Source organism: Cuculus canorus, chromosome 26, assembly GCF_017976375.1.
Source record: "Cuculus canorus isolate bCucCan1 chromosome 26, bCucCan1.pri, whole genome shotgun sequence".
Lineage (NCBI taxonomy): Eukaryota > Metazoa > Chordata > Aves > Cuculiformes > Cuculidae > Cuculus > Cuculus canorus.
This window is the reverse complement of record NC_071426.1, coordinates 1423997-1451696: the sequence shown is the minus strand read 5'-3', so window position 1 is coordinate 1451696 and position 27700 is coordinate 1423997. Positions and strand designations below refer to the sequence as shown.

The 27700-nt window shown below is 62.0% G+C and overlaps 1 protein-coding gene across 2 annotated transcripts; it reads right to left on the bottom strand.

Annotated features, from left to right (window-relative positions):
* Window positions 1-31: 31 nt before the first annotated feature.
* ADGRA2 (adhesion G protein-coupled receptor A2) lies at window positions 32-24387 on the bottom strand. 2 transcript variants are annotated; one of them, XM_054088911.1, is made up of 19 exons: window positions 24217-24387; window positions 14149-14220; window positions 10067-10138; window positions 9915-9986; window positions 9331-9402; window positions 9056-9219; window positions 8766-8979; window positions 7883-8047; window positions 7116-7320; window positions 6890-7039; window positions 6595-6756; window positions 5880-6089; window positions 5605-5806; window positions 5156-5364; window positions 4931-5058; window positions 4460-4583; window positions 3943-4088; window positions 3690-3779; window positions 32-3085 (listed from the first exon to the last, which is right to left on the bottom strand). In XM_054088911.1, exons 5-19 carry the CDS (start codon window positions 9396-9398, stop codon window positions 1879-1881), a joined length of 3444 nt encoding a protein of 1147 aa, XP_053944886.1. In that variant the 5' UTR covers window positions 9399-9402; window positions 9915-9986; window positions 10067-10138; window positions 14149-14220; window positions 24217-24387; the 3' UTR covers window positions 32-1878. The 2 variants fall into 2 exon arrangements, with proteins under 2 accessions (XP_053944886.1, XP_053944885.1); XM_054088910.1 differs by lacking the exon at window positions 24217-24387 and adding an exon at window positions 23009-23322.
* Window positions 24388-27700: the final 3313 nt, after the last annotated feature.

Below are 27700 nucleotides of genomic sequence, written 5' to 3'. Positions count from 1 at the left end.
GTACACCAAGTCTGCAATAAACAACAGTTGATCTTGGCAGATTGGCAAATCTTTAATATATTAAACAAAACATATCTGCTAGAAACCTTCTATTCATATAAAAATGCAAAAAGACCCCTTTAAAGACATTTCTTTGGCATACTTTCCCCTCCCTCCCCCGTATATTGCAAGAAGCTCTCTGTTGATATGTCATTTGCTTGTAAACAGACAAAGAAAAGTGTAATTAATAATAATAATACAAAGCTTTTGATATAATACTGTCACAGTGCAGCAAGCGTATATAACAACTCAGCGTCAGCGAGACTGTGCAGGCTGCGGGAGCAACAACGAGGATGGGAATCGTAATAAAAAGCAGGCGCAGGGAAACAGGGGCGAAGCCATCGGGTGGGAAGAGGGTTCCCGAGGGTTTCGGACAAATCCAAGTGCTTTTTAACTCCCCCTCCCTGCCAGCCCCTGCCTGGTCCTCGCGACCCCTCGGGAGGTAGCTAATTAAACTCATTGGCACACAGGAGAAAACGGAGGTGGGGGAGGCTGGAAAGGGCAGAGGAGGCTGCAGGCTCCCATCCCGCCTCCTCTGCATCCCTCCTAGGGCTGAGGTTGGCATCAGCAGCCGGACAAGGGGTGGGCAGGGCAGGCAGTGCTGGACCAGCACGGGATGGGAGCTCTCTTGTCTTAGGAAACCTTCAAGACCCAGTGGGAGAAGGCTCCCAGCGCCCGCTGCTGCCCACCAGGTGGCTTTTTATTTGCAGGAGAGGAAAAAACAAAAGGGGGGAAGACTTGTTTATAAATGGGGAAAAAATAAGTGCTTATCCAAGTTCCAGCCCTTCGAATGCATGGCATGAGCTGCTCAGGGAAGGTCCCTATTAACTGGCATCGTTCTCCCACTTCCCCAGGAACGTCCAACACGAGTTCAGGGCCTTCTTTGCCTTCCCAGGAGCAAACTCGGGAGTTTCTAAGCTGGTTTGGGGATGAGGACCTGGTCTGGCTCTGCCCACAGCTTGGCTCTTTGGTGCTTTGGTGGAGAGGGTTGGCTTTGGCTCCGGGAGCGGTACGGCTCCGCAGCCCACCTCATTGCATAGCTTACACCTCCGAGGGCTCGGGGGCCTTTTCTGGCTGGGATTTTAGTGTCTGGCATTAAAACAGTGCAGACAACCGCCTCGGAGCTGAGGCTCCGCTTACCTTGTGCTGGCTTTGCGATATGGCTTTTTTACTTTGGCAGCTGCATAACCCACGGGGCGAAACGCTGGCGTCTTTACCCACGCGAGTCAAACTTTACCATGTAAAACTATTTCAGGCGCAGGAGCCACTCTGACTCGCTGAGAAGCAGCTTCCTCAGGCCGGGGTCACACCGGCATCGGCGCTACGGTGCCGGGGCGTAAAGGGCGCCCGGTGTGGTTCCCTCGTCGGGAATATTGCAGTCGCGGCACGAGCGGGCGATTGCCAAAGCGCCGTGGGGCTTGCCCGCTCCTGGAGAACACTGGTCGGTAACGAGGCACTTGCATCACTTACTGATCTGTCTATATATATATATATATATATATACATTCAATAATAGAGCTTTGAAAAATAGACTTTTGTTTCCTCTGTATATTATAAAATAGCATTTAGGATCAGTCTGAAGTGACATGCAGGAGCGATTGAAGTACGGTTGCAATTCAGGCTGCTGAAGAGCAGGGATTGCCTTTCACTCGACACCCCGGCGTTGCCGTGGGAAGCTTTGAGCCTCTGTGGGAGATGGATCGGGCTCGGCATCGCCCTCGAGCCGGAGCCCCTGGCTGTGCCGTCCGTCCCCACTAGTGCACGCGGCGATGCCCGCAGCGTTGCCTCCTTGCAGGCTCCCGGAGGAAAACGCTGTGGCCATCCAATCCTTCGCCACCTTTACACGGTGGTTTCACTCTTCCACAGGCCGGTCTTCATGCCGGCCACGCCGTCGGTGCTGGCCAGGTTGATGTCGTACTTGCTGCCCTTGAGGCCGCCGTTGTGGCTGGCCACGTTGAGCGGGTAGGACCGACGCTTCGCCTCCTTCTCGGCCGCGCTGGCTTGCCGCAGGTTGTCCCTGCTGGCGCTCCTCCGTCGAGCCTCGGCGAAGTCCGGCACCCGCCGTCCGCCGTCGCTGCCTTCCGAGTGGCTGGGCGCCGTCTCCACGTCCTGGGGAGCCTGCGGTGCGGCGCGGCCGCTGCCGACGGGGCTGTTCCTGCCGCTGTGGTAGCTCTCGGAGTGGCTGTTGTGGACGCTCCCGCTCTCGCTGGAGGGATGCTCAGACGAGGGGCCCCGCAGCATTTTCAAGCGGTGGTGCTTCCCGTCCCGTCCTGGCTTAGTTCTGCCCCGGTGGTTCCTGCGGCCGTGGAGGTTGCTGGCGTGCCTGCTGGTGCCGGCGCTCTTGCCGTCGGCGGGGTCCAGCTCCGGGCAGGCGGCCGGGCGAGCATCCACCTGGCTCTGGGCTACCTGCAGGTTGGTGAGCTTGCAGCGGCCCGCGGCCGAGCCGGCGCTGCTGGGCGAGGAGGAGGCACCGGAGCGAGCCGCCTCCGGATCGCAGCCGATGAAGACCTGCGAGCCATCCTCCGGCACAAGCCCGGGGTGGACGTACGCCTGCATGGGCAGTGCGTTCCCGTAGGAGGGGCAGCAGGAGAACCAGGAGTTGAGGACATCCCGGCGCCGGATGCAATGATGGATGAAGATGAAGAGTCCCAGTGCCACGGCGGTGATGCCGTAGAGGCAGCTGAAGACGATGTTGAGGTACCAGCGCTGGGACACGGCCATGGCGCCGAACGTCCACAAGGCGACGTACAAGGCGTGGGTGGTCACCAATGCCCAGAATTGCACCTGCAGGGAGTAGACGCCGTCCACCTCGGGGCAGGGCAGCCCCGCGTTCAGCGTCACCGAGATGGACCCCGAGTCTGTTAGGAGGTCACCAGCTCCTCCCAGCCGTGGTGGCGGCTCCAGAGGCTTTGGGACATCTTTCTGGCGCGATGGTCGGCACTGGAGGCTGAGCCCGGCACAGAGGAAGTAAATCCAGGTGACGAGCAAGATGAAAGCCACGGGGATGTAGAAGGCGCCCAGGCTGGGCCGCCACACCAGCCAGCAGCTGTAGGGAGGGAGGAAAGGGGCTCTGCTGAGCAGACCTGGGTGCCGCACAGCTGCCACGGGTCAGAGAATCACAGAACCATTGAGACTGGAAAAAGCCCTCTAAGCTCATCCAGTCTAACCATCAGCCCAACCCCACCGCGCCTGCTAAACCGTGTCCCCAAGTGCCATGGCCACACGTTCTCTCAACCTCTCCAGGATGGAGACTCCCCCACTGCCCTGGGCAGTCTGGTCCAGGGCTTCACCACTCTGTTGGTGAAGAATTTTTTCCTCATATCCAATCTAAACCCTCCCTGGCAAAACCTGAGGCCGTTTCCTCTCATCCTACCGCTTGTTACTTGCGAGCAGAGCCCAGCACCCACCTCCCCCCAACCTCCTTTCAGGCAGTTACAGAGAACGATGAGGTCTCCCCTCAGCCTCCTCTTCTCCAGTCTGAACAAGGGGCTGAGCTTCGGGGCTGCCTGGCTTGTTTTTCCCAATATCTCGATAATTCTTGGGAAAAATCTCACCACCTTTCCCCAAGCTTGCCTGGATTCCTGGCACGGCCAAGGTGGAGGGAGCCTGCCCGGCTGGGAAGGAGGGCACAGTTGAGCAGGGACACTTACTAGGGGTTGTTGTCATGGTAGTTGTGGATGTTGACGGCTGCAGTGATCCCGCAGATGATGAGGGGTATCCCGCCGGCGATTAGGTAGAACCTGCATGGGGGGGACAGTGTCACAGGGAGGGCATAGCTGTGGGCACGATGGGGTTGTACGGCTCAGCGAGTCCTGCCCCAGGTTCTGGACGTGGGGCAGGGGGAACCCCCATGGTTCTCTGCTCCCCCCATGGTGCCAGGGCGAGGGGACGGGGTGCTTGTACCGTAGCATGGGTCTGGGGGCTGGCTGGGATGTGTCTCCATCCGGCTGCCGCGGTGCTTTCCAGGTCACCTCCTTGTAGAGCACTCTGGCTTTCACCGCCATCCAGAGCAGGGTGGAGAGGGAGGAGTAGTGCAAGATGATGCCGACCTGCGGGACAGAGGCGATGGTCGGGAAGGGGGGACGCTGCAGACACTGCTGCGTCCCCGCCAGTCACCATCCTGCAGGTCTGGGCAGGGCAAAAGCTCCCACGCTGAGCTCTGCAAACAGCACCGGCAGCACACGGTGGCCCTCGGAGAATCACCAAATCATTAACGTTGGAAAAGACCTCCAAGCTCATCCAGCCCAACCCCACTGTGCCCACTAAACCACGTCCCCAAGAGCCACGTCTGCATGTTCTTTGAACCCCTCCAGGATGGAGACTCCACCACTGCCCTGGGCAGCCTGGTCTGGTGCTTCACCACTCTATCAGCAAAGAAATCTTTCTCACAGCCTCCTCTTCCCCAGGGCCCAGTGCCTACCGCTTGACAGACGATCAAGTAGCCAGTGAGGGTGATGCCTCCTGCGAAGACAGCGGCCGTCATTGCGATGTGGAAGCAGAGATTAAGCAGCATGTGCCAGCCCTTCCGCGGGATGAGAATGGTGCTGGAAGAGAGGCACAATGGGCACTCAGGAGCTCCTGTCCGGCCCTGAACTATCACCCCCAGGTGGGCTCCTGTGCCAGAAGTGCTTGCATGGCAACATTTTCCTTTCCTTTTTCTCCTGAAAGCCCATGTCCTGAAGAGCCATCTCCTAGAGAACCGTCTCCTGGAGAACCATCACCTGGAGGGCCATCCCCTGCATCGTCATGCTCTGGTTGGTCATCTCCAGGATGGCCATCCATCCACAGTGCTCGGGGAGCTCCTCCAGCCGCCCACAGAGATGTCCACCCAACCACAGCCCCTCCACCCACCGATAGCGCAGCCAAGGCTGCTGCCAAGACGCCAACTCACCTGTGGTTGACGATGTAGGTGATGATGGTGGTGAAGAGGCAGAGCAGCAGCACGGCCGTGCAGGTGTACATGGCTGGATGCAGCACCTCCACGGCGCCGTGTGCCTCACTGGGGAAGCCACTGAGCTCCTGCACAGCACAGCCCATCAGACCCAGCTCCATCCGCCCCACCCCACAGCCCCCAGACCCCACAGCCCCCGGCCAGGGTTCCTCTTCCTGCACGTACCATGAGCACAGCCACGTTGCTGAGATGCCGGCAGTGCAGGGAGGTGACGTTGGGCTCCTGGGCAGCCAGCTGGCAGCCCTCGGCGCTCCAGCCCCCCATTCCCCCCAGCACCTCGAAGTTCCAATACGCGGCCACCGGGTCTGCGCCCTCCCCGGGGTGTCGCAGCGACACGGTCACCGGCTCTGAAAGGTTTCCCACTCTGCAGCCGTCTGCAGCGACAGGGGAAGGTGGTGAGCAGGGAGAGAGACACCCCCAGAGGAGGCTGGGCACGGTGGCGGAGCCCCAACTGCACGCGTGGGCATGGTGCCACCTCCCCATGTGGACCCCAGGGGTGGCTTTGCTCTGCAGGACCCCCATGGACACACCGCAAGGAGCCCCACGGAGCTCCAGCCCCCGTGGAAACCCCCACTTAGGGCACCCCAAGCACCCCGCCAGCCAGCAGCCCTTACAGGTCCCCGCGTAGATGACTGGTGTGGCCACGCTGCGGCGTTTGCCATCGTCAGCCAGGCGGGAAGAGTTGCCCGTGCTGCAGAAGAGCTTCCCGTTGCGGAAGACCAGCAGCTGGAGCTTGCAGTCGGCCAGCGGAGTGGACGGGACGGAGCTGGCGAAAAGGCTGGGTGGCAGCTGGATGGAGGCCAGGGCGATGCTGTTCTGCAGGCACACGGTGGCTGGTGAGGAGGGGATGACCTCCCCCGACATCCCCTGCTCCCCAGCTTCTCCGTACCTTGATGTGGAAGCTGGTCAGGGAGATGTTGGGGCGCCCCGTGGTGCAGCGCAGCCTCAGCTGCTGGTCGGGCATGGGCTCGGTGCCCCGCTCGGCTGAGGGGGGACGCCCAGCCAGACCCCCGTCCCGACGCTGGAAAGCCACACAGCTCAGCCCCACGTAGCTCTCGGGCTTCACCACGTATGCCTCGAAGGCGATGTTGCGTGAGTTCTGCCAGGAACACCACCGCAGGGCGGCCGTCAGCCCCAGCACGGGCAGAGACCCCCCGGCATGAGCAGAGACCCCCAGCATGGGCAGAGAGAGAACCGTTGGCATCATCAGAGAGCCCCCCCCAGCATGAGCAGAGACCCCCAGCATGGGCAGAGAGACCCCCAGCATGGGTAGAGACTCCTTGGCACCATCAGAGACCCCCCCAGCATTGACAGAGACCCCCGGCATGGGCAGACAGACCCCTTGGCATGGGCAGAGACACCTTGGCATGGCCAGAGGGACCCCCAGCATGGGCTGAGATCCCCCTGACAGCAAGCACAGAATCTCTCCAGCAGAAGTAGAGACCCTTTGGCATGGGCAGAGCCCCCAGGCATGAGCAGGGAGACCCCTTGGCACAGGCAGAGAATCCCAGCATGGGCAGAGACGCCCCCCAGGACAGGCAGAGACCCCCCAGCAGCAGCCCAAGCGCCTGCTCCTCCCGCCCAGCCCTTGGCCCCCCGCTCACCACCGCCATGTGCTGGGAGTTGCTGCCGAGCGTGTGAGCGGCGAGCTTCTCCAGGGAGCGGACGATGCTGGTGCAAGCCCTCTCCTCCTTCTGCGACATCCACAGGATGTGGTCGTCCACCAGCATGATGTTGCTGGCCATCTCCACGATGACGTCCGTCAGCTGCAAGGACAGCAAGCGGCTCTGCAACGAGCTACTGCCGCCCCCGGCGGCAAACACCCCAATTCATGCTTTTCCACCCCAAAAACACCCAGCAGGGCTGGGGCAAGCAGGGGAAGGGAGCAGCGCTCGTTACCTGCTTGATCTGGTCGACATAGCCGATAAACTTCTCGATCATCTGGGCCACGTAGAGGACGTCAACCATGTCGGAGAAGTTGGCTGCCTCGGCTGTGTAGACGCGGAGCTGGTGAGCCAGGGTCAGGGCGTTGGAGGCGTTGATGGGCATCTGCAGAGCGGCACGGTCACCGGCTGCGCCCGGCAATCCCGGACCAGCCGAGCCCCCTCCCCACTCCCTGTCTCACCAGCACGAAGGTGTAGAGGACACGAGTGATGTCGTTGGTGTAGAGGCAGTGGGAGTAGTTGCCATCCTCCCAGCGCCCGGCGCGGTCGCACCGCCGCCACGCCTGCTTCTCGCCCAACGCGCCGCCGCCGGCCGCCGGCCCCACAGCAAAGGGGTACTGCAGGCAGGGCTGGAAGGCAGTGATGCCGGCCAGGGTGCGGGGCCACCTGCGGGCGCAGACAAACGGTGACCAGGGTCACCCACCGACGGGCACCCAGCCTGCCCTCCCTGCGCAGACCCCACCCAGCGCCACGGCCCGTGGGCACCGCAGACCCCAAAGCCCCCCTAGAAGCCCCCACCTGCCCTTGGTGTTGGGGTGCTGAGGGTGATGCTCCCCAGAAAGCTGCATCCCGCTCCGCAGTGCCATATCCCACTCATCACAGAGCAGAGGGAAGCAGCGGGCTGGGGGTGGCACTGCTAATTTAAGCCACATTGACTGCACCAGGAATTTCTATTCCGTAGCGGCCCCGCTGAGGTTACGGCAGGCGCCCTGAGCCTTTTGTCTCATGCCAGAGAAATTCCAACACCTCTGCTGCTGGAGCCGAGCTGTGCCGTCGGCACGGGAAGCCCTTCAAAAGCACTCGCGCTCCCCGCGGCCGCTAATCGCTACCAGACGCCCGGTCACCTGCAGCGAGCCCCCCGCTCCGGCACGCACCGCGCACACTGTATGTGGCACACATCATGCACACCTCTACCCCACCCCACAGCCAGGCCACCCCTGGGCCCTACCTGAAGTCCCCACGGTTGTTGGTGACCCGCTCAGCAGGGCAGTAGGATGCGGAGGTCTCCAGTACCACGATCTCCACCTTCTTGCTGACGTTGCCCTGCGAGGTGGAGACGGCACACTCCCACTCGCCATTGGCGGAGACATGGATGTTGGAGAGGATGAGCTCGCTGTGGGCAGAGGGGATGGGCGTGCATGGTGGGTCTGCCCCACAGCAAACCTGCTACATCAGCCCCTCACACTTGGAGACATGGGGACACACACCATGAAGCACAGGAGGTGCCCACACTTGGCATCCCACCCACAGCACTTGGTACCTGCAAACCTGCAAGAGCCACAGCCACGAGTGTCCATTCCAATCCTCAAGCCTGTCTCAATCCCTGTCCCCATCTCCATCTCTATCTTCATCCCTGTTCCCATCTCCATCCTTGTCTCCACCTCATCTCCATCCCCAACCCCATGCTCCTCTCATCTCTATCACTGTCCCCATCTCCATCCCTATCTCCACCTCATCTCTATCACTGTCCCCATCTCCATGTCCATCTCCATGTGCATCTCCATCACCGTCCCCATCTACATCCTTGTCTCCACATCATCTCCATCCTCATCCCCATGGCCCTCTCATCTCTATCACTGTCCCTATATCCATCTCATTTCTGTTCCTGTCCCCATCTCATTTCCATCTTCATTCCACCTCTAGCACTGTCCCCACTTCCATCTCCATGCCTGTCCCTATCCCCATCTCGTCTCCGTCCTGATCGCCATCCCATCTCTATCCCCGTCCTCATCCCATCTCTATCCCCACAGCCATCACTGTCCCTATCCCATCTCTATCTCTGTCCCCATTTCCAAGTCCATCTCCATTCCCACCCCATCCCCATCCCTGACCTGGTGATGAAAGTACAGTCATGGATGAGGCTCTCCTCCACGATGACACCCGTCTGCTCATCCTCCTCCACCGGCTCGCGGTTGTGGTACCACCGGATCTGGGTGCTGTTGTCCAGGTAGGTGGCGGTGCACTGGAAGGGCAGCCGATCGCCCTGGAAAACCACCTGGCGCAGCGATGGGATGAGGTGGTGGGTGTGCAGCTCCGGGGCACCCGCTGCGGGGGACACAGCCGCCCCGGTGAGCGCGTGCCCCCGCCGCCCGCCGCCGCCCCCGCCCCGGCCCCGGCTCACCGCAGCGGAGCTGGCTGTCCCGCGCGCTGCGCAAGGGGAAGGCGTGGAGCTGCCGGGGGTAGACACATGCTGTCCGCTCCGAGATCTGCGCCGAGCGGTTGCGAGCCCAGGGCAGCACCCAGCGCAGGTTGCAGTCGCACGTCAGGTACTCAGTGGCAAAATCCCTGCAAGGATCCATGTCACGGGGCGCCCACGGGGCGCGGGGGACGCCAGGAGACCCCAGAGCCTCCAGCAGGGAACGCCGCGGGTGCCAAAAACCCGGGGTGCAAACTCACACGACTTTCAGGGAGGGAAGCTCGTCGAAAACACCGGGTGGGAGGCTGGAGAAGATGTTCCCGGACATGTTCCTGCAGGACAAGAGAGAAAGGTGGTGTGGAGGGGACCAGGAGGCTGCTGGGATGGGGAACATCTCATCTCCCAGAGGCACCAGGAGGCTGCTGGGATGGGGAACATCTCCCAGAGGCACCAGGAGGCTGCTGGGATGGGGAACATCTCATCTCCCAGAGGCACCAGGAGGCTGCTGGGATGGGGAACATCTCCCAGAGGCATCAGGAGGCTGCTGGGATGGGGAACATCCCCCAGAGGCACCAGGAGGCTGCTGGGATGGGGAACATCCCCCAGAGGCACCAGGAGGCTGCTGGGATGGGGAACATCTCCCAGAGGCACCAGGTGAAGGTGGGCACAGGGCAGCCACAGCTGAACAAGCACCAGTACCAGCCGGAGGCAGAGAATTAGAACCAGACACCGGCTTGGGCTGTCCCTGAGGTGCAAAGCCACTCATGCTGGTGGCATTAGGTGTGGGGTCCCCCCAGAAACCAGGGGCTAGGGCTGGCCAGGGGGTCCCCAGGGAGCTACTCACAGCCTGAGGAGGTTGGAGAGCCCCTGGAAGACGCTGGCGCTCAGGCAGCCGATACGGTTGTTGGAGAGGTCCCTGCAAGGCAAGCAGAGGGGCATCAGGGTTGGGGTCACCGCACTGTCCCCAGTCCTCCCGGGGGCTGTGCTGGCACTTACAGGCGCTTCAGCTCGGGGAGGCCGAGGAAGGCACCTGGCTGGACCGTGCTGATCAGGTTGTTCTTCAGGTCCCTGTGGGGAGACAGAAAAGAGCTCAGGGCACGCAGGCAGGAGCCCCGTCTGCAGGAGACGCAATGCTGAGAGTACGAGCACTCCCTGAATCCCCAACCCCATCTCCCACACGTGGGTGAGCTCCTTGGCTGCCCCAAGCATGGCAAAACCCCGCATGGGAGCCTCATTAGCAGCTTTCCATCCCATTTCCCTCTTGTTATTTTAGAATAGAATCACAGAACCATTAAGGTTGGAAGTGTCCTCTAAGCTCACCCCACCCGACCGTCAGCCCAACCCCACCGTCGCTGCTAAACCATGTTCCAAAGTGCCACGTCTACATGTTCTTTGAACCCCTCCAAGGATGGAGACTCCACCACCGCCCTGGTCCAGTGCTTTACCACTCTGACAGTAGAGATTTTTCCTAATATCCAATCTAAATCCCTGTGTGCCGTGTTCCCGGAGCAGCCGTGCCCCAGCAGGGTAAGAGCACGCTACCAGCCCAGCCAAAGGGCTCTGTGGCACTCAAGACGCTCGTTTGGGTCATTAACCTGATTGGAGTCCCCTATCTAATGAGAGGCTCGCCAGTGGCTTCGGCCGCTCCATCCAGCCCCAGGGACCGGCGAGGTGGCTCCTGCCGAGCGCTGGCGCTGCCCGGGAGAGGAAATGGGATCCATATGGCGATGCGGTGTTTATTTACAGCTGCCTCCACAGCGCTCATCGTTGGGTCACCCGCTGCTCCGTGTGCGGCCCTGGGGACGCTCCAGGAACCGCAGCCCTCACTTCCAGCCCACACGCTGGCAGCCGGGATGGGGGCGAGAGGCAAACCCTTCCCACACATCCTGGGGGCGCAGGCGGGCCTGGGGGTTCCAGTGGTGTGAGAGGAAATCCCAGCCACGCTCCCAGCAGCCCGTCAACATGCAGACGTGTTTCCTTCCAGGCTAAAACTCACACAAGGGGCTTCTGAGGGTCCTCAACGGGCACGGCTCGGGGCAGGGGCTGCACAGCCCCATGGTGAACTTCGGGAGAGGGAAATGCAGCGTGATGCTTTCCTGGCTGGCATTGTCTCAGCCTTGCTTGGCCAACACAATGCCTCTCCCCATGCCTGCCTTCCATGGCTTTCCTCGATAGGGAAAAGCACGCCCAAGCATCTCCGATGGCCGAGGATGCAGGCAAGGGTGCACAGGTGAGCATCAGCGACGAAGGAACAGCTCTGCTCGCTGCTACTGATGGCAACCTCAACGCCAACGTCAACACCAATGCCAACGCTCACTGCACAAATAGCCACTCCATGAACCCCTGTCCTGCAAATATCAGCTCATCCATCCTAGTAAGACCAACCACGCAGCCCCACTCCCTGCTGAGAGCCTGCCAGAGGTCCCCACAGACCCCCCGCTCCATCGACACCCACCCAGCACGCACCACCAGCACAGGGACGCAGCAGCCCAATCATGTCCATTGCTAAACCAGCGCCCTGGCTCTGGCTGGCGTGAAGCCGGGGGCTGCAGAAGACCACCAGGCAGGGATGGGACCCACCGGGGACTGTGCTGGGTCCTGGGTGCTCGTGGCCAGCCCGGTGCACAGCCCCACCAGGAGCCTTCCTTGCTCAGTCATTTCCTCCCCGCTGGCCGGGGGCCATGGCTGCTGCTGCTGATTTATGATAAGGCTCTTCTCTCCGCATAATAGTTGTTTGCCTTCACGTTTCCGCTGGTCCTGAGCACCCTCCTCTCCCTGCCTCGTCAGGGCGATGGGCTCTGGGCATGAGAACACCGGGCCACGTGTGCACGGGGACCCCTCTCCATCACCAGGCGTGCACAGGGAGCCCCCCCTGCCACCATGCCTGCACACCCTCGCATCACCGCATGTGCACGGGGACCCCCGTGAGTGGGGACCCTGCAGAATAACCGCCTCCTGAAGGCACGGAGCCTCGATGCACACGGCAAACGCTCGCACAGCTGCAAGGAGCACAGCACCCCAGGGCTGAGCCCGCAGCCACCGAGCGGCTCCAGCGCACAGCAGCACCCACTGCAGCCCAGAGCAGATGGACAGATGGACAGACTCCATCCCCGTCACTGTCGTCACCCAGCTGAGCCCCCTCTCAGCCCCAAGGAAGGGAGCACTGGCCCCGGCGGAGGGCAGGACGTTCCCAAGCTGGGCTGCGCTAATGAGCTGCATATCGGCCCCGCTCAGACTCATTAATCTCATTACGCCGCTACAAATCACTGGAGATGCCAAGCTGCGAGCGCAGAGGGACGGTGGCGTGGGGGGCACCCTGCTCCCCACCCAGACCCCAGGAAGGGGTCTCTTCCCCCATCGTCTTGGGACACCGAAGCACCCACGGTGGGTGGGCTCAGCGGGCAGAGCCCCTGCGAGCCCCAGGATGAGAGGTGAGGGGTCCCCAAGACCCCGCCACAGCGCTGTCGTGCCAGCGCCGTCCCTCCGCGGGGCACATCTGCGTCGCAGCCCTGGACCGATCCGATGAAAACAATTACAGCTCCTGTCGAGAGCAATCAGGCGTGGTGCGGCGCGATGCCGGCTGGCTCAGGATGGGGGAGAGCGGCTCAGGGCCCCCCGGACGCGCTGGCACTCGCCCTCCGACCCACACAAGGCTTCAGCGCGGCAGAGGTGAGCGGGAAGCGATGTGAGGTGGCTGCTCTGTCCCAGAGCTCGGAGACTTTTAGGGAACCCCAGGCATCCCAGGGCCTGCAGCGCCGCAATCCCCCAGGATGCTGACCCCCCGGCTCTTCCCAGCGAGCCCAGCACCCGCGGGGGCCCCGGCTGCTCCCTGCCTGCGCACATTAATCCATCCCGTTAATGAGAGCTCGGTGCCGGGAGGAGGTGACCCCACACCTGCTGCTGTGGGAATGCAGGGACGCAGGGTCCTTGAGGCAACCGCTGCCCGCTCACCTCTAAAACAGCGCTGCAGGGGCTTCCACGGCTTTAAAACCACAAAGCAGCTCCGACGCTGTGCACGAGGCACAACGGGCTCCATCCTGCCTGCTCCCCATCCCTCCCGGTGCCCGCATCCCACCCAGCCGGAGGCTGCGTGCCGCCGGCACAATGCCACGGGCGGGCATGGTGCATCCCAAGCCCCGCAGCCTCCGTGCCAGCTGGAGCTGGGGGGCTCTGCGGTGGGCTGGGGCAGGTGCCCAACCCGTAACTCCAACAAAATCCGTATTAATAAACCCTTCCTTCTTCAGGTTAATGCCACGCAGGCGGTGTGGGCGCTGCTGCCTTTGGCGAGCCCCAACTCGCCTTGCAAGCCCCCCGGCTGGCAGAGTCAATAAGCCAGAGCTGTGTCAAACCTTCTGCAGGGCTGTAACCATCGCAGGGTGGAGCGGCACCAGCAGCGCCTGCCCTGGTGGGTGCCCAAGCCCTGGCTGCGCTGCCTGCCCTCCCCATCACCTACCCCTGCCCGCACAGCGATGCCCTGGGGGATAACGCCAGGCCAAGGGCTCCAGGACAGGGACCCGCTGCCCAGTGGAAAGGAATCCAGAGCTGTCCCAGCGCCCCACGGACACCAGCAGCTGGGCCACCGTCCCACTGGGTGAGCGTCCCGCGGCGGGAGCCTGCCTGGCCCCGCTCGGCGCAGGAATGCGCGAGACCCTCGCGGGGAACAAAACGCCCTCAGTGCGCCGGTCCCCGCTCCTGCATACCTACAGATCAAACCCATATGGGGGCCATAAATCTCCCCTTATTACAGCTCCCTCCATAGAGATGCCTTTCATGAAGAGATAAGAAAGTTGACTTTGTTCGGGGGGACAATGTCGCTTTTCATACCGGCCCCCACGGATCGTGCCCCCCCCCCTCGTGCCTCCCACCCCGGCGCAGCTCCCGGGGTCCCTGCGATGCCCGCGGGTGCTGGTGGCAAACCCTGTGCCCCACTGCCAGCCCCACTGTGGCACCCGGGAGCGACGTCAGGAGCAGGACCCGTGCGGTGCTGCCGGCACCTTCTCCTGCCCCACGGAAGCCCTGCCTGCTCCCGGCTGCCCATCCTCCTGCCCCGACCCCCCAGCCGCCCACCGGGCACTCACAGCTTTTCCAGAGCCCACAACCCGAAGAAAGAGCCGTTCTCCAGCACCGTGATCTTGTTGTTACTCAGCAGCCTGTGGGAAAAGCAGAGGGAGAGGGACAGCCGCGTTACTCAACCTGCAAGGGAGCCGTGTCCATGCCCTGGTGACCAGTGGGGCTGGAAGGGGAGTGGGGATAGCGGGACCCACCACAAGAAGCAGCAGATTTGGCTGTTCCACTGCAGGGGGTGGTGATGGTGAAGGCTTAGGCACAGGTTTGCATGACCAGGTTGGGAACTGAGATGCTACAGCCACAGCGGGGTGCCATGCCATGGTCTACATCCATGGCAGCACCAGGCTGGAGGTGCCCAGGGCTGTGGTGGCTCCTGGGCCATCGCTTCCAGACCTGGGTCGGGGTGCAAGGAGCTGCGCACGTGGGTGATGAGGTCCCCATCCCAACACCTGCACTGAAAGGGCATCCCGAGGACCTGCAGCACCTCCAGGTCTTGTCCCCCAACAGCCAGACCACCCTCCAGTCGCAGAATCGCGGCCACCCCGGGAACCTCCCAGTGCCGAGGTTTTATCCCAAAGTAAACAGCTTTGCCGGCCAAAGGGGCCCTTGCGGGGCGATGGGAGATGGAGGGAGGGCAAAGCACCCGACAACCCAGCCAGGAGCTCATTAAAGCCCGTCAGTGGCAATTAGCAGAGCCAGACCTGGCTCTCAGGGACCAGAGGTGCTTCCCCACGCGTCTGCACGGGCACCGGCGATGCGCCCGCCGGCCAACGGGATCCAACACGGAGCAGGGGCTGGGAGGGCAGCCTGGAGCCCTGGTCAGGGCAGAGGCACAGGGAAAAAAGGGTTCATTGAGGGCCGGAGCCGGGGCTGTTTACACACGGGTGGGCTCTGCAGCGGGGCTGAATGGTGGCTGTGTGCTCCAGAGCTCCATCCGCTCCGACACCCACTCGGCGGCCACGCTCAGCTCTCCCTGGCCACGATCCCACACCGAGGGGCTCCCGGGGAGCGAGCAGGACCCGGACAGGGCAGCGGTGGCTGCTGAAACCACTGGTGGCTGGTGATGGGGAGGGAAGGGTTGGGAGGCAGTCCCTCATCCTGGGCCACATCCTGTGCTAATGAGGAGCCGCCATCGGGCACTGCCGTGTCCGAGCCCCGCAAGCTGCCCGGCGGTGGGAGCGGAAGCGTCCGGCAGCCTGGCCAGCCTGCAAATTGCTTCCACACGCTGGCGGCCAGAGCCGCTAGGGCTACGGCAACAGCTCACCCTTTGCTCCCTGCGGGAACCCCGCTTTTGTGTGGCTCGGCTTGCCCCAGCACCGCAGCGGCGATGACCAGTGCCGCCGGCTGAGCTCAGCCCCTGCCCGGAGCTGGAGGCAGCAGGGATGCTCCAGGTGCAGCATCACTCCTGAAGCAGCCTCAACTCAGGACCACGGCAGCACCACGGCACGCTTTGATTCCCCATCCCGGCGTCAGCAGGAGCTGTTGCTCAAGCCTGCGCCAGCCCCAATGGCTCCAGAAGGTTTTAATTCCAGCAGCAGCGGATTTCATAACCCGGCAGAGCCTCCGCAGGCTGCGCACGCATGGGGGGACCTCGGGGATTCCTCGCTAAAGCAGGGGTGAGCAGAACCCCCCCATCTCAGGGACTGAGCTGGGTGCACGCAGGACCCTCCTCCAGCAGCTCTGCAGCCACGTGAGCTGCAAAGGCACAAACCAGACGAGCGTGGGAGACTCCGGACTCAGACCTCCCACGTTTGGTCCCACATCCCATCCCGAGTGGCAGAGGGGTCCCTGGCACGGCCAAGGAGCTTTTGGGCAGAGGGGAGCTGGGCACCCCAGGCCAGCTGGACCCGGCTGTGCCGGAGGGGTTCCGACACGAACACGCCGGCGTGGCTGCGTGCACCGGGGAGCCAGCGCGCCCGAGAGCGGCGCCCAGCTGGGAACGCAGTCCCCGCGCCCCCAGGGCTGAGCCCCGGTGCCAGGGACGCTCGCTTTGTCTGCGGACCCCTGGGACCATCCGCGCCTCTGCCATAAAACCAGCACTCCCCGCCTTAAAAGGCAACGCTCCCACAGCCCCGATGGGATCGGCGTCCGCTGTGATGTGCAGCCAGGCATCCCACCCGCCCATGGCCGGGAACGCAGCCATGGGACGCCCTCCCCACGGCGAGCTTCGAGCGAGGGCAAAGCCACCCCGGGAGTGGCCTTCATGGAGTGCGGGAATGGCCGGGACCCCGGCTCGGTGCGGGGGACACCTCCATCCACGGCCGCTGCCCACCCAATGCCCCACAGCTCAGCGCCTGCTCTGCCCTTCCCTAAGGAAACGAGGTCCTCGACCAAAATGAGCGGTTTGCACCCAAAATCCCACCAACAATAACAATTCAACTGGAAGTTTTCATACTGATAGGAGTTTTCCCAGGCAGAGATCCTGGCTCCTCCTTGCCCTGTCTGTCTAAGCCACCGGGGTCGTGCTCCCCCATTACAACTCGCATCCTTCAACATGGGCTGATTTAGTTTTTGCTGGATATTAGGTTCCAAATGTTTTCCTTTTCCTTTTTTCCAGGAAGTTCCCATCAGGCTCCACAGGACTTCCCAGCCCCATGCGCCCGTAGGCAGCAGAGTGGGTCTCCAGCACTGTCCCCTTCCAGGTCATTCACTGAGAAACACCAAAATACGATGGAATAATTGCATCCATGAGGCCACTCAGTACATGGGGGTCAGGGACACCACACTGGGATCCAGCCCTCAGCACTGGAACTGAACCCTTTGGCTGGATTTCAAACCCCAAGAGCTGCTCCCGCTCTCGTGCCCGGCTGGGAGGAGGGATCATGGGCTGCACACAAACCCCACTGACCCCTGGCTCGCCATGGTCAACGCGGCTCTTGCCACCAGCAGGCTGGGAGAGCCTCGGGCAGGGGTTGTGGTGGGTCCCCGGATGCTCGCTGAGGTCCATGTGGAGCCAGGGGTGCAGAGGGGCTGTGGTCCCCAATGTCCTAACCACCAGCAGAGCTTGGCAGGCCATGAAAGCACAGCTGTGCTCCTCAGGACCCGCCGTGCAGCTCCGCCCTGGCTCCAGCCCAGGCTGGGACTCCTCACCTCAGCAGCACTGGCAAAGACCGCGGCAAGAAGTGCCCCCGAGCTGAGCTCGGAGCGATGTGTCCGGCGCAAAGGGCTACGGACCCCCTGCATCCCCCAAGCCCTCAATGTCCAACCATCCTTACGCCACTCCAGCATCATCCCACCTGGAACGAAGCCTTCAGCCCATCCGGCCACCCCGAGACCCTCCAGCATCGCGGTGCACGGGCGGGCCGGCAGCCCCCATCGCCCGCCGGGACAGCCCTGCCACCGGCACAATAATCGGCTAATTGAGCCATGGCTGGAAAAGTCTGTCCAGACAATGCCGGGATTAAGGAGCAGAGCATCGAGTCAAACGGAAACGGCGGGGGGATGCGCGGCAGCTGGGCAGCAGGAGGGACCCCCCGAGGAGCATCTTCCCATCTCACATCCTCCCATCCCGGGGGATTGAGCCTGGGATGGGGTTCAGCATCCTCGCTCCAACCCAACGGCACCGGGGCTCTCAGGGCTGGGACCCCACGAGGAGTGGAGATACAGAGATCCCTTCTTCTTCTTTTTTTTCATCTCAAAAAGAGGAGCCAAAAGTGGAAAAAAAAAAAACCAACCAAAAACCCAACTAAGATTGTTTTTACAAGCGTGCTGGAATCCACTTGGATAAATAACGGCTCCAGAAACTGGGCTGCTGAAACAATAAACTTCCTCTGGACCCAACCAAAAAAGGACGCGGGGAGCTGGTGGCTCCCCAGCCCGGGGACGGCAGCGGCGTGGAGGTTAATAAGGGGGGGCCGCGCTGGGGGCGGCGAGGCCGGCTCCGCTTTGCTCTCCAAGTGCATTAATTCAAAGCATATGCTCGCAGCCGATACGGCGCAGGCTGCGCCCCGAGCAGAGCTGGCTCCTTCGCAGAGGGATTTGGGAAAAGAGGGGCCCTGGGCTGGCGAGAGGTGTAGAGGGGCTCCAGCGCCAGGAAGGACTCCAGCACCCAGAGGGGCTCCGGCACCCAGAGGAGCTCTGGAGCCTGCAGCATCCCAGGGGAAATCCCACAGCCCAAAGGGGTCGGAGACCCCTAGACACAGCTTCTCTGGGTGCTCTTCCCCTCCCCATGCCATTCCCGGGGCGTTGCCTCCAGCCTTGCGTCACGCTGGGCTATTTCAGATGGTGAAAATTATTGTTCCAACCCTCAGCTTTTGTTAGGACAGGAAAAATCGGCTCCGGCAAGAGGGCGAAACCTCCAGAGCCGGTGTAGGGCAGCGGGGCTGGGATGCGCCGGGCAACACCACGACCCACAGCCCCTGGAAAACCCAAACCTGCTGGGGCTGCAGCCCAATCAATAACAAATAAAGGGTCGGGAAAGAAACCATCTGCAGCGCCCGGGATAAACCCGCCTCGGAGAGGGGAGTTCAAGTAGAACTGGAAATTGGTCATAAGTCAAAGCCCTCGATTCCCTGCAGACAATCTGTAATTTCAGTGCAATCAAGCTGTGCGCAGAAATGAGGCCGGAGCTGGGATTCCACATCTGGAAGAGGTTTGGGCTCCCGCCCGTGTGACAGCGGGGCTGGCCGCAGCCGGCGCGGCTCTCTGGGTCTCGTTAGGGATACGGGGCTTTTTCCATTAGGCGATTAGCACCGGGGTCAGCTGGAGGGGGAGGGAGTTAAAGCCTTGTTAATAGACGGCTGCAGAGCCCTGGCACCTTGCAACCACGCCAGAAGGATGTCCCAGAGAGGTGCCAGTGCCCTCAAACCAAGGGAGAGCGCAGTCCTAGGAGGAGCCGGGCAAGGACGATGCCCCCGGCTGCATCCGCGCAAGCTCTGCTGCCACAGCCGCGGCCAAGCGATGAGTCAAAAAGATAACCCCAAAAAGCCGTTGGGGTGGCATCTCTCCATCCTCCCCATGGCGAGCTGGGAGCAGGAACTAACCAGCGGGTATAAAACAGGGTGGGTTTGAGCAAGCACATGCCTTGTAACATCTGCTGGGGTTCCGTGGGGATATTGCACCCCTGTGACCCCGCGCAGGTCCCTGCGCCTGCTCTGCGATAAAGGCAGCAGTTCTGCCTGCACCGATCCCAGCAGCCTGCTCCGCACCATGGGATTCCCACACCACGAGCTTATTGGTCTTCTAAAGACCAATACGTCTGTGGACCAAAGCGCCGCATCTCCCTGTCACAGGGGCGCATCCTGCTGCCGTGCCGCAGCTCGAGGACTCCAACACTGCGACCATGGAGGTCGCACCCACCTCCAGGACAGGGCAGGGACGCCGGTTCCCTGCATCCCTGTGTGTACCGGGTCTGTTCCCTGCCACCACAGCTTTCCTGCGCGGCCTCCGTTCCCGCAGCTCCACATCTGCGGGCACCGCTCTGCCCGGATCCCAGAGCCGGGATCCCCACGAGGGGCCGAGAGGGAAGGAGCTGCAGCTCCGCTGGGCGAGCGGCTCCCCACGTGCCCCGGGAAGCCGGGACACCACGGCCGAGCGCAGCGCTGGCTGCGGGGCACATCCCCACGGCATCCCCCATCCCCGCTCTGCCATCCACGGGCTGCGGTGCCAGCGAGCGTTTCTCAGGTGCGGGGGGTAAATAAGCAGCAGCTGCCGTGGAGGCAGCCTCGGATTCCTCTGCGCAGGCCTGATAATTCAAGATAAATAGAGAAGTAAACTGAGACTGTGGGAAAAAGCTAAATGAGAGCCGGGGTGAAGGACCCACAGGGGAACAGACCTCCAGCTGCCAACTTCCTCCGGCTGCCCGCGTGTCCCCATCGCCCGGGACAGCCGCTGGGAAGAGCCTCCCTGCCTGCGCGGTATCAACACTGCTCGTTAGCGCTAATCCATGCCTGCATCCAGACCGGACAGGACAAAGACTGGGAAAAGGCTCTGCTTTTAAGTGTCATTCCACACAAAGCACACCCTGTGTTCCCTGGGGCATCCCCGGTGCTGAGCATCCCGGTGGCACAGGCGGTACCCGAGCATCCCTGGAGCCCCAGCGCCCTGTCTGGGGACCCGCGGGGCTCGGGCTTTGGCTGTCCCCAGCGGGGCATCCCCACGGCACGTGCAGCCCTCGCCACGTGCCCAGGCCCCGCTGCCTCCTCCGCTCCCTGCCCGCACCCCAGCGGCTCCAGAAGACGCTCCCGAAGCCGAAGCCTCTGGTTTTGATTGTTCCATCTGGAAAGGGTTTAGAATAAATCATGTTTACTGCGCGAGAGCAGAGCCCAGGGTCACCGCATATTTGTAGGTTCCTGCCTACGCCTGTAGGTTTCATGTCACGTTTTAGTGGGATCGTATAATGCCCTAATGCTCCCGCACGGTCATCCCAGCCCCTCCGAGGGAGCCGACACCGGCAAGGATGGCTCCAAACCCCCTCGTCCCACCCGGCACAGCGGGGCTGGGCTTGAGCTCAGCATTGGGGTCACACTCTCACGCTGGAGAAAGCACCGGAGAAGGCAACTCGAGGGATGCTTTTCCCCAAATACAAACTGACGAAGGACTCCGGAGTCCCTGCGGGTATTTGCAAGGGGATGACACACAGAACAGGGCCCTAGGAGGGAAAAAACGAAGAGCAAAACCTACCCCGAGCAACCGGAGCCCCCCGGTCTCCACCTGCCCTGCAGCCCCACAGCGTCCCCACCAAGGGGAAGATCCAGACAAGCTCAGGGGTGATTTACACTGCTATTAAGACCGTCGCAATCCAGCAGCGGCCGCTCTCCACGCTCGGGACATCGGCGTTGGCTGGGTCCCCTCCGCAGCCACCCCATGATAACCCAGCGGACATCACCACCCCGAAACGAGAGCGCGGGGTGGCACAGGGAGACTGAGAGATGCCGTGGAAACAGCAGTGACTCCAGCACAGGAGCGGCAACGCAGCCAAGCGGGTTCAAGCACACGAGAGCAGACAGGACCAGGAGCGCAGCAGCCCCCAGCCCAGCCCCACGCGGCCCCGATGCTCCGCGAGGAGCAGAGCGCGGAGAGCCGAGGCCGCGGAGAGCCGAGGCCGTGGAGACGCTCGCGTGGGCAGGTGGGCACGGCCACCCTCATGGGGTGACACCCCACGAGGAAGAAACGTCCCCTCCAGCGACGGCGCTGCCAGCCCTGCCCTCCAAACCACATTTTAATTGGAACGTCTCCTCCAGAGATATAAATAAACCCTGCAATCAGCCTTTTGCAGCGAGCAGGCACGGCAGCTGCCCGCGCCAGCCGAAACCCCAGCCCTCCCTGGCACCCAGGACACCGGGAAGCTTTAAGGAAGCGAGTGGCAGCTTTAGCCCCTCTGCACAAACCCGAAACCCACTGCCTGCTCCTGATCTCCTTCCAGCAAATATTTCCAGTAAGAACAGCCGCTTTCAAACACAAACATCCTCCCGCAGTGCTCAGGCAGCAGAGGGAAGCGTGGAAAACGAGCCCGTTTCCTGGATTTCCAGCTCATGTCCATACTTTAATCCCGCGCTGCCGCCGCGCCATGCAGAGAACGGAGCCCTTTCCGTTATTTTCCAGCCGCAACACGCCGTGTGCCGTAAGGCGATTTAAACAAAGTCACGCAGGAGAAGGCAATGCCTTTGTTGCTTTGGATTCACTTATTAAAGTGAAAAAGTCAGTGAAAAAAACAACCGGTGGTGCTGCGCTCCCTGATGCTGTGGGGACTTCACCCCTTTTCCCCTTCCCCCCCACCGCGGAATCGCAACCCCGAGGAGCGGCTGAGCCTCCGCAGTGCCCCCCGATGCGAGGGTCTCCCCAATGCTTTGGCCCCCCGGGGCTGTTGAGCAGCTCCAAGCGACCTCAGTGCACCCCACACGTGGGGTCCCATCCCTCCCAGGGTGCCCCAGAGCAGCCCGAGGGCGATACCCGTTATTGGGGGGCAATACTGGGGGCAGAGGGTGATGCCCAAGGCTGGGTGGGAATCCTGTGAGAGTGGGCAGTGAAGCCCATTCCCAGGAGGTGACACCCGGCGCCAGGAGGAGTGATACCCATCACCAGGATGGATGCTCGGGGGGCGATGCCCAGGGCAGTGGGGAGCGGTGGCTGTCACCAAGGGGTGGTGCCCGGGACCCGGAGGGACAACACCCGTGACCAGAGGATGATGCCCGTTACCAGCAGTGATGCTCGGGGCACTGGAGGGTGATGCCAGGGGCTGGGAGGGATGATACCCATCACTGTGGGGGCGATGCCCGGGGCCAGAGGATGATGCCCGTTACCACAGGACAGTACCCGTTACCAGCGGTCGTTGCCTGATACTGGAGGACAATGCCAGTTACCAAGCGGTGATCGCTGGGGCCAGGAGAGACGATTCCCGTTACCAGAGGGATGGATGGTACGCAATACCAGAGGATGATGCCAATTACTGGAGGGATGGTATCCACTACCAGAGGATGATGCCCATAACTGAGGGACGATACCCGTGACCGGAGGATGATGCCTGTGACAATCCCTGTTACCAGAGGACGATGCCCGTGACCAGAGGGATGGTACCCGTTACCAGAGGATGGATGCCCATAACCGAGGGGTGGTGCCTGTGACCGGAGGGACGGTACCTGTTCCCAGACAACGATGTCCGTGACCGGAGAGATGGTACCCATTCCCAGAAGACAATGCCCATGACCAGAGGGATGCTACCCATTACTGGAGGATGATGCCCATGACAGGAGAGATGGTACCCATTCCCAAAGGATGATGCCCGTGACCGGAGGGACGGTCCCCGCTACCAGAGGACGATGCCCGTGACCCGAGGAACGGTCCCCGCTTCTAGAGGACGCGAGCGGAGGGTCGGTCCCCATCTCTGGAGGATGATGCCCGTTCCCGAGGGGCGATGCCCGGCGCGGTACTCACAGCGTGGCGGTGCCGAGGGGCAGCAGGCGCGGCTCGGGGGGCGCGGGGAGCCCCGCTCCGGAGCAGAGCACCCTCCTGCGGGGCGCGGCGGGCGCTTTGGGCCGCTCGGCCCCGCACTTGCAGCCCGGGCTGAGCGCGGGGCAGCCCCGAGCCGCCCGCCCGCCGCTCAGCGCCGCCGCCAGCAGCACCAGCGCCGCCGCCCGCCGCATCCCCGGGGCTCCGGGGGGGGCTCCGGCACCGCGGCCCGGAGCGCGATCCGATCCCCGGGGCGGCTCCGGCGGCGCCGCCTCCCCCGCTCGCAGCGCTTCGAGCGGGCTGGGACCGCCCCGAGCCCGCCCCGACCCGCCCCGGACGGGATGGGGGACACGGGGAGGGGGAGAGACCGGGATGGGGATGGAGAGGGAGCTTGGAGCGGGGCTGCGAGAGGGATGGAGGCTCCGCGGGGTGGGACGGAGACCCGGGGATGGGGATGGAGACACCGGGATGGGATGGAGACACGGGAGAGAGGGGTACAGCGGGGTGGGAGGGATGGAGAGCCTGGGATGGGGACACGGGGGATGGGGATGGAGACACCGGGATGGGGACTGGGGAGGGATGGATGGAGACACGGGGAGGGGGACACCGGGGTGAGGAGGGAGAGATCAGGATGGAGAAGGAGGCACCAGGGATGGGGACCCGGGAGAAAGGAGTACAGCGGGGTGGGAGGGATGGAGAGCCTGCGATGGGGACGGAGAGCCTGGGATGGGGACATGGGGGATGGGGATAGAGAGCCTGGGATGGCGAGGGAGAGACCAGGATGAGAGAGGGAGACACGGGGGATGGGGAGGGAGCTTGGAGTGGGGCTGGGAGAAGGACCAGAGACCCGGGGATGGGGACACCAGGATGGGGACAGAGCTTGGAGTCGGGCTGGGAGAGCGATAGAGACTCCTTGGGATGGGACCCAGGGATGGGGATGGAGAACCCCGGGGGTACGGGGAGGGAGCTCAGAGTGGTCCTGGGACAGTGGAGACTATGTGGGAGAGGGAAGGACACCCGTGTGGGATGGGGAGGAGAGCCCTGGGGGAAGGCACTGGAGCTCAGAGCAGCCCTGGGATGGTGGAGCCTGTGTGGGGAGAGGATGGAGACTGCCCTAGGATGTGGAGGAACTCCCTGAACAAACTCACACGGTTGCCTCCTGGCCTCCGCTCCGCAGTCACTTCCCTTCTCACCTTCCTTGTTTGCTTCACTGCTTTTCCACACTAAGTTCAGCGTTTGCCGTTCGTGCTGCCCCCGGCCTCTCTCCCTTGGCTTCTCCGAGACCACAGCTCCCTCAGCTTCAAACCAAAGGGCATCAAAAGCAGGCAACGAAATCTGCCAGACCCTGTGCCAGAGAGGTGAGGAAGAGAGTCATGGAAGGGTGGCAAGGGACGGCTCTGGGAATACAGTTTCTCCCCAGGACCAATAGTTCCTGGAGAGGAAATTTACCCCTTTCTCCAAATAAATACATCTTGCTGTGGTGGTGGGCGTTGGGCAGAGCAGACCTCCCACCCCCTGCTCCCGGGGGGCTCAGCCGTGGGACGCCAGAGCCCTGCTGACTGGCATTGTCTTGTGAGTAAAACACCCGCGACCAACAGGTTCCCCATATTCACCCTTTTTTTTTTTTCCACTGAGCAGAATTTCCAGTACAGGAATTCCTCTCCAGTGCTCATCAGGATGCTGGTCCCAGATCCTGCAGCTGAAGCTGAAAGAGCAACAGGAAACCGTTCATGTTCAGCATCCGCTCGGAGATCCTGCGAGCACATGCACAGCATGAAACCCCTCCCGAAACCCAACGTGCTGCGCTGCGCCTCCCACTATAAACACTGCAGAAAGAGTGGTTTTCCCTCCTCATTCCAGAGAGGATGAGCCTGCAGGCTGGAGCCCATTGCTCCCTCCAGGTGCCCCCACCAAGGGGGAGAAGAGGCTGCTCATCCAAAGCCAGGTTTGTTCAGCAGGCACTCACAGCCCAGCAAACCCAGCACCGGGGATGAACAAACGCGGGTGCAATCCCGAAACGCCGCAGTGCAGAGGGCTCAGCCACCATCCTTCACTGGATTGAGTCCTAAGTGAAGAAATCCAGATCTCCAGGAGCTCCAGCGCTTCCAAGGGCCCTAAGGAGACCCCAGATTTCAGCAGCTTGTCCTGAGGGAACGGCCCAACGCTGCAGTGCCAAGCGGCTGGAGGGGCTTCGAGCAGAGCCCGGGCTCGTCACGGGTGACCCTGCTGCTCCAGAGTACTCTCACCCCTGTGTTATTCCATGTTTTGTTCCTCCTCCGCATGGAGAGCCTGGGAGCTGCTCGCTCTCTGGTTCCTACCAAGTGCAGCTCTGACTCTGGTCCAAACCACAGCCGCTGCCCCTCTCTGTCCCCTTCCTGGGGGCAGTGGCTCTGCAGTGGGGCTGGAAGGAAACCCCCACATTAAGCCAAGTGTCCGTGGACAGGAATGGGACTTGGCAGGGATCTGCCGCCCTGGAGGATGTTGGTCAGCGCTGGCGGCATCCAAGGGCAATCAGAGCTCTGGAGCTGCCTCCACCACACATTGAAGCAATCAGCCACTGTACGTGGTCTTCAGAATTCCAGTCTCCTATGAAATCACCTCCAAGAACAGTCAAACTCTTGTCCAAACTGTAACAAATGTGAAATACCCGGCCCGGCTGCGAGGAGGAGAGCTCAGGCAACACTTCCCATGTGCTTTGAGCCCAACGGAGTTTACGTTCTTTCAACTACTTCCAAGCCCCTCTCTGTGCTCCCTCAGCCTTGACCCCTCCTTATGCCTCCTGCCTGCGGGACAATAAGGCAACCTGTTTGAAACTCCCTCACCAGTGCCGGATACCAAATCCCCGTGCCCCTCGCTCCTAATTCAAAGGTAAAAATGCTCCTTAGCCACTGCAGGCATGGGGAAAGACAACAAGCGGGGCACTCTCTAAATTCCTTTCACTAGGATCCAATAAAAACCTTGGCAGTTGCCGGCCTTCCTGCCGGAAACCCGATATCCCAGAAATAAACACGCGCTCCACTTTGAAACGCTGCGGGCAGCGGGCTCTGCCGTGGGGCCGAGCGGCTCCCGGCCATCCCTGGTCTCTCCTCTGCTCACAGCATTCCTGGCCCCAGGGAACAGACCCAGATCTCTGGATCTTCCGATGGAAGCTGAGCACCCAACGAAGCCCGGCTACGGCAGCGCGTGCCACGCACCAGGGAGCAGGCGCTTTCAGAGTATCATGGAACGGTTTGGGTTGGAAGGAACCTTAAAGAATATTTAATTCCAACCCCCTGCCATGAGCAGGGATATCTCAAATTGGATCAGGGGCTCCGAGCCCCATCCAACCTGGAACCCCTCCAGGGATGGGGCAGCCACCACTGCTCTGGGCACCCTGGGCCAGGGCCTCCCCACCCTCACAGCAAAGCATTTCTCCCTAAGATCTCATCTCACTCTCCCCTCTTTCAGATGAAAACCATTCCCCCTCATCCTCTCCCTGCCCTCCTTTATGCAGAGCCACTCCTCAGCTTTCCTGGAGCCCCTTTCAGCACTGGAAGCTGCTTTAAGGTCTCCCCAGAGCCTTCTCTTCTCCAGGCTGAACGAGTCCAACTCTCAGCCCATCCTCATGCAGGAGGTGCTCCAGTCCTCAGATCATCTCCGTGGCCTCACTCCAACAGCTCCGTGTCCTTCCTGTGCTGAGGACTCCAGAGCCAAACACAGGGCTCTGGCTGAGGTCTTGCCAGAGCAGAGCAGGACAGTCCCCTCCCTGACCCCACTGCTCACACTTTCCTGTCCCTCCAAGCCCTTGCAGAGCCGGGCTGGGCCCCGCTGCCTCCCTGCGCATCAGCTGCACCCATCAGCAGGATCAGCAGGATAACAGACATTATCCGATAAATAATGAATCAGGGCTGGCTTCGCAGAGGAAGGGGAGCAAAGGGTACCTGGAGTCCCACCTGACTGTTAATCAGAGCCTGCAGAGCTCAGTGTCTCGAGCTGCTGTTCTTCCCTGAGGATGAGGGGGAGCCATGAGCCCCGAGAGCCAGGAAGGACATCCCCCCATCCAGAACAACCCACAGCGTACTCCTTGCAGGAGCAGCCAAGCCTGTCTCAGATGCTCCTCAAGCCCCCAGGAAGAGTTACCCCATAGTCCTGCGTGGCTCTGGGGGTGCCAGCCTGGCCAGCCCCCCTCCAGGGGACAGAGTGGAAACGAGTGGCAGCTCCTGGGACTGCTAGGAACCTGGAGATGATGGTGCCATCAGCCAGCGCTGCAAGTCCGGAAGGAAGAGCCCTCCTCTGCTGGACATCTTCCTCCAAGGCAAATATTGGCAGTGACCCCTGCTGGGGGAGCAGGGAGCGAGAGCACTGCTGCTTCCACAAACCAGCAGAGGGCTTTGATGGATGGCAGTAAAGCTGGTGTCGCAGGGAGCTGAGGTGCCTTTCATCTCTGGCTCGTTGGCTCCACACCAGTGACCAACAGTTCCCATCTGCCAAGTGACCTCTGTGGAAGGAATGGGTGGTCTGCACCCCGCTTCCCACCCTGGGCAGGTGTCCGGCATCACCAACACTGTGGCTCCTCACATTCCCGGCTCAGGATCCAGGAGGAAAACAAGGTGCCGGTGGGTGCTGCCCGCGGCACCAGCTCTGGGGAGGCTCTGCCACAAGCAAAGCTCTCAGGCACAACATTGTCAGAAGGAAAAA

Coding starts and splice junctions, on each gene's coding strand:
- ADGRA2 (XM_054088910.1), bottom strand. CDS start 23,217: ATGCGGCGGGCGGCGGCGCTGGTGCTGCTGGCGGCGGCGCTGAGCGGC. Junction 9,987..10,066: donor CTCCCCGAGCTGAAGCGCCT/GTAAGTGCCAGC, acceptor CTTGCCTTGCAG/GGACCTCTCCAACAACCGTA. Junction 8,980..9,055: donor GGACAGCCAGCTCCGCTGCG/GTGAGCCGGGGC, acceptor TGTCCCCCGCAG/CGGGTGCCCCGGAGCTGCAC.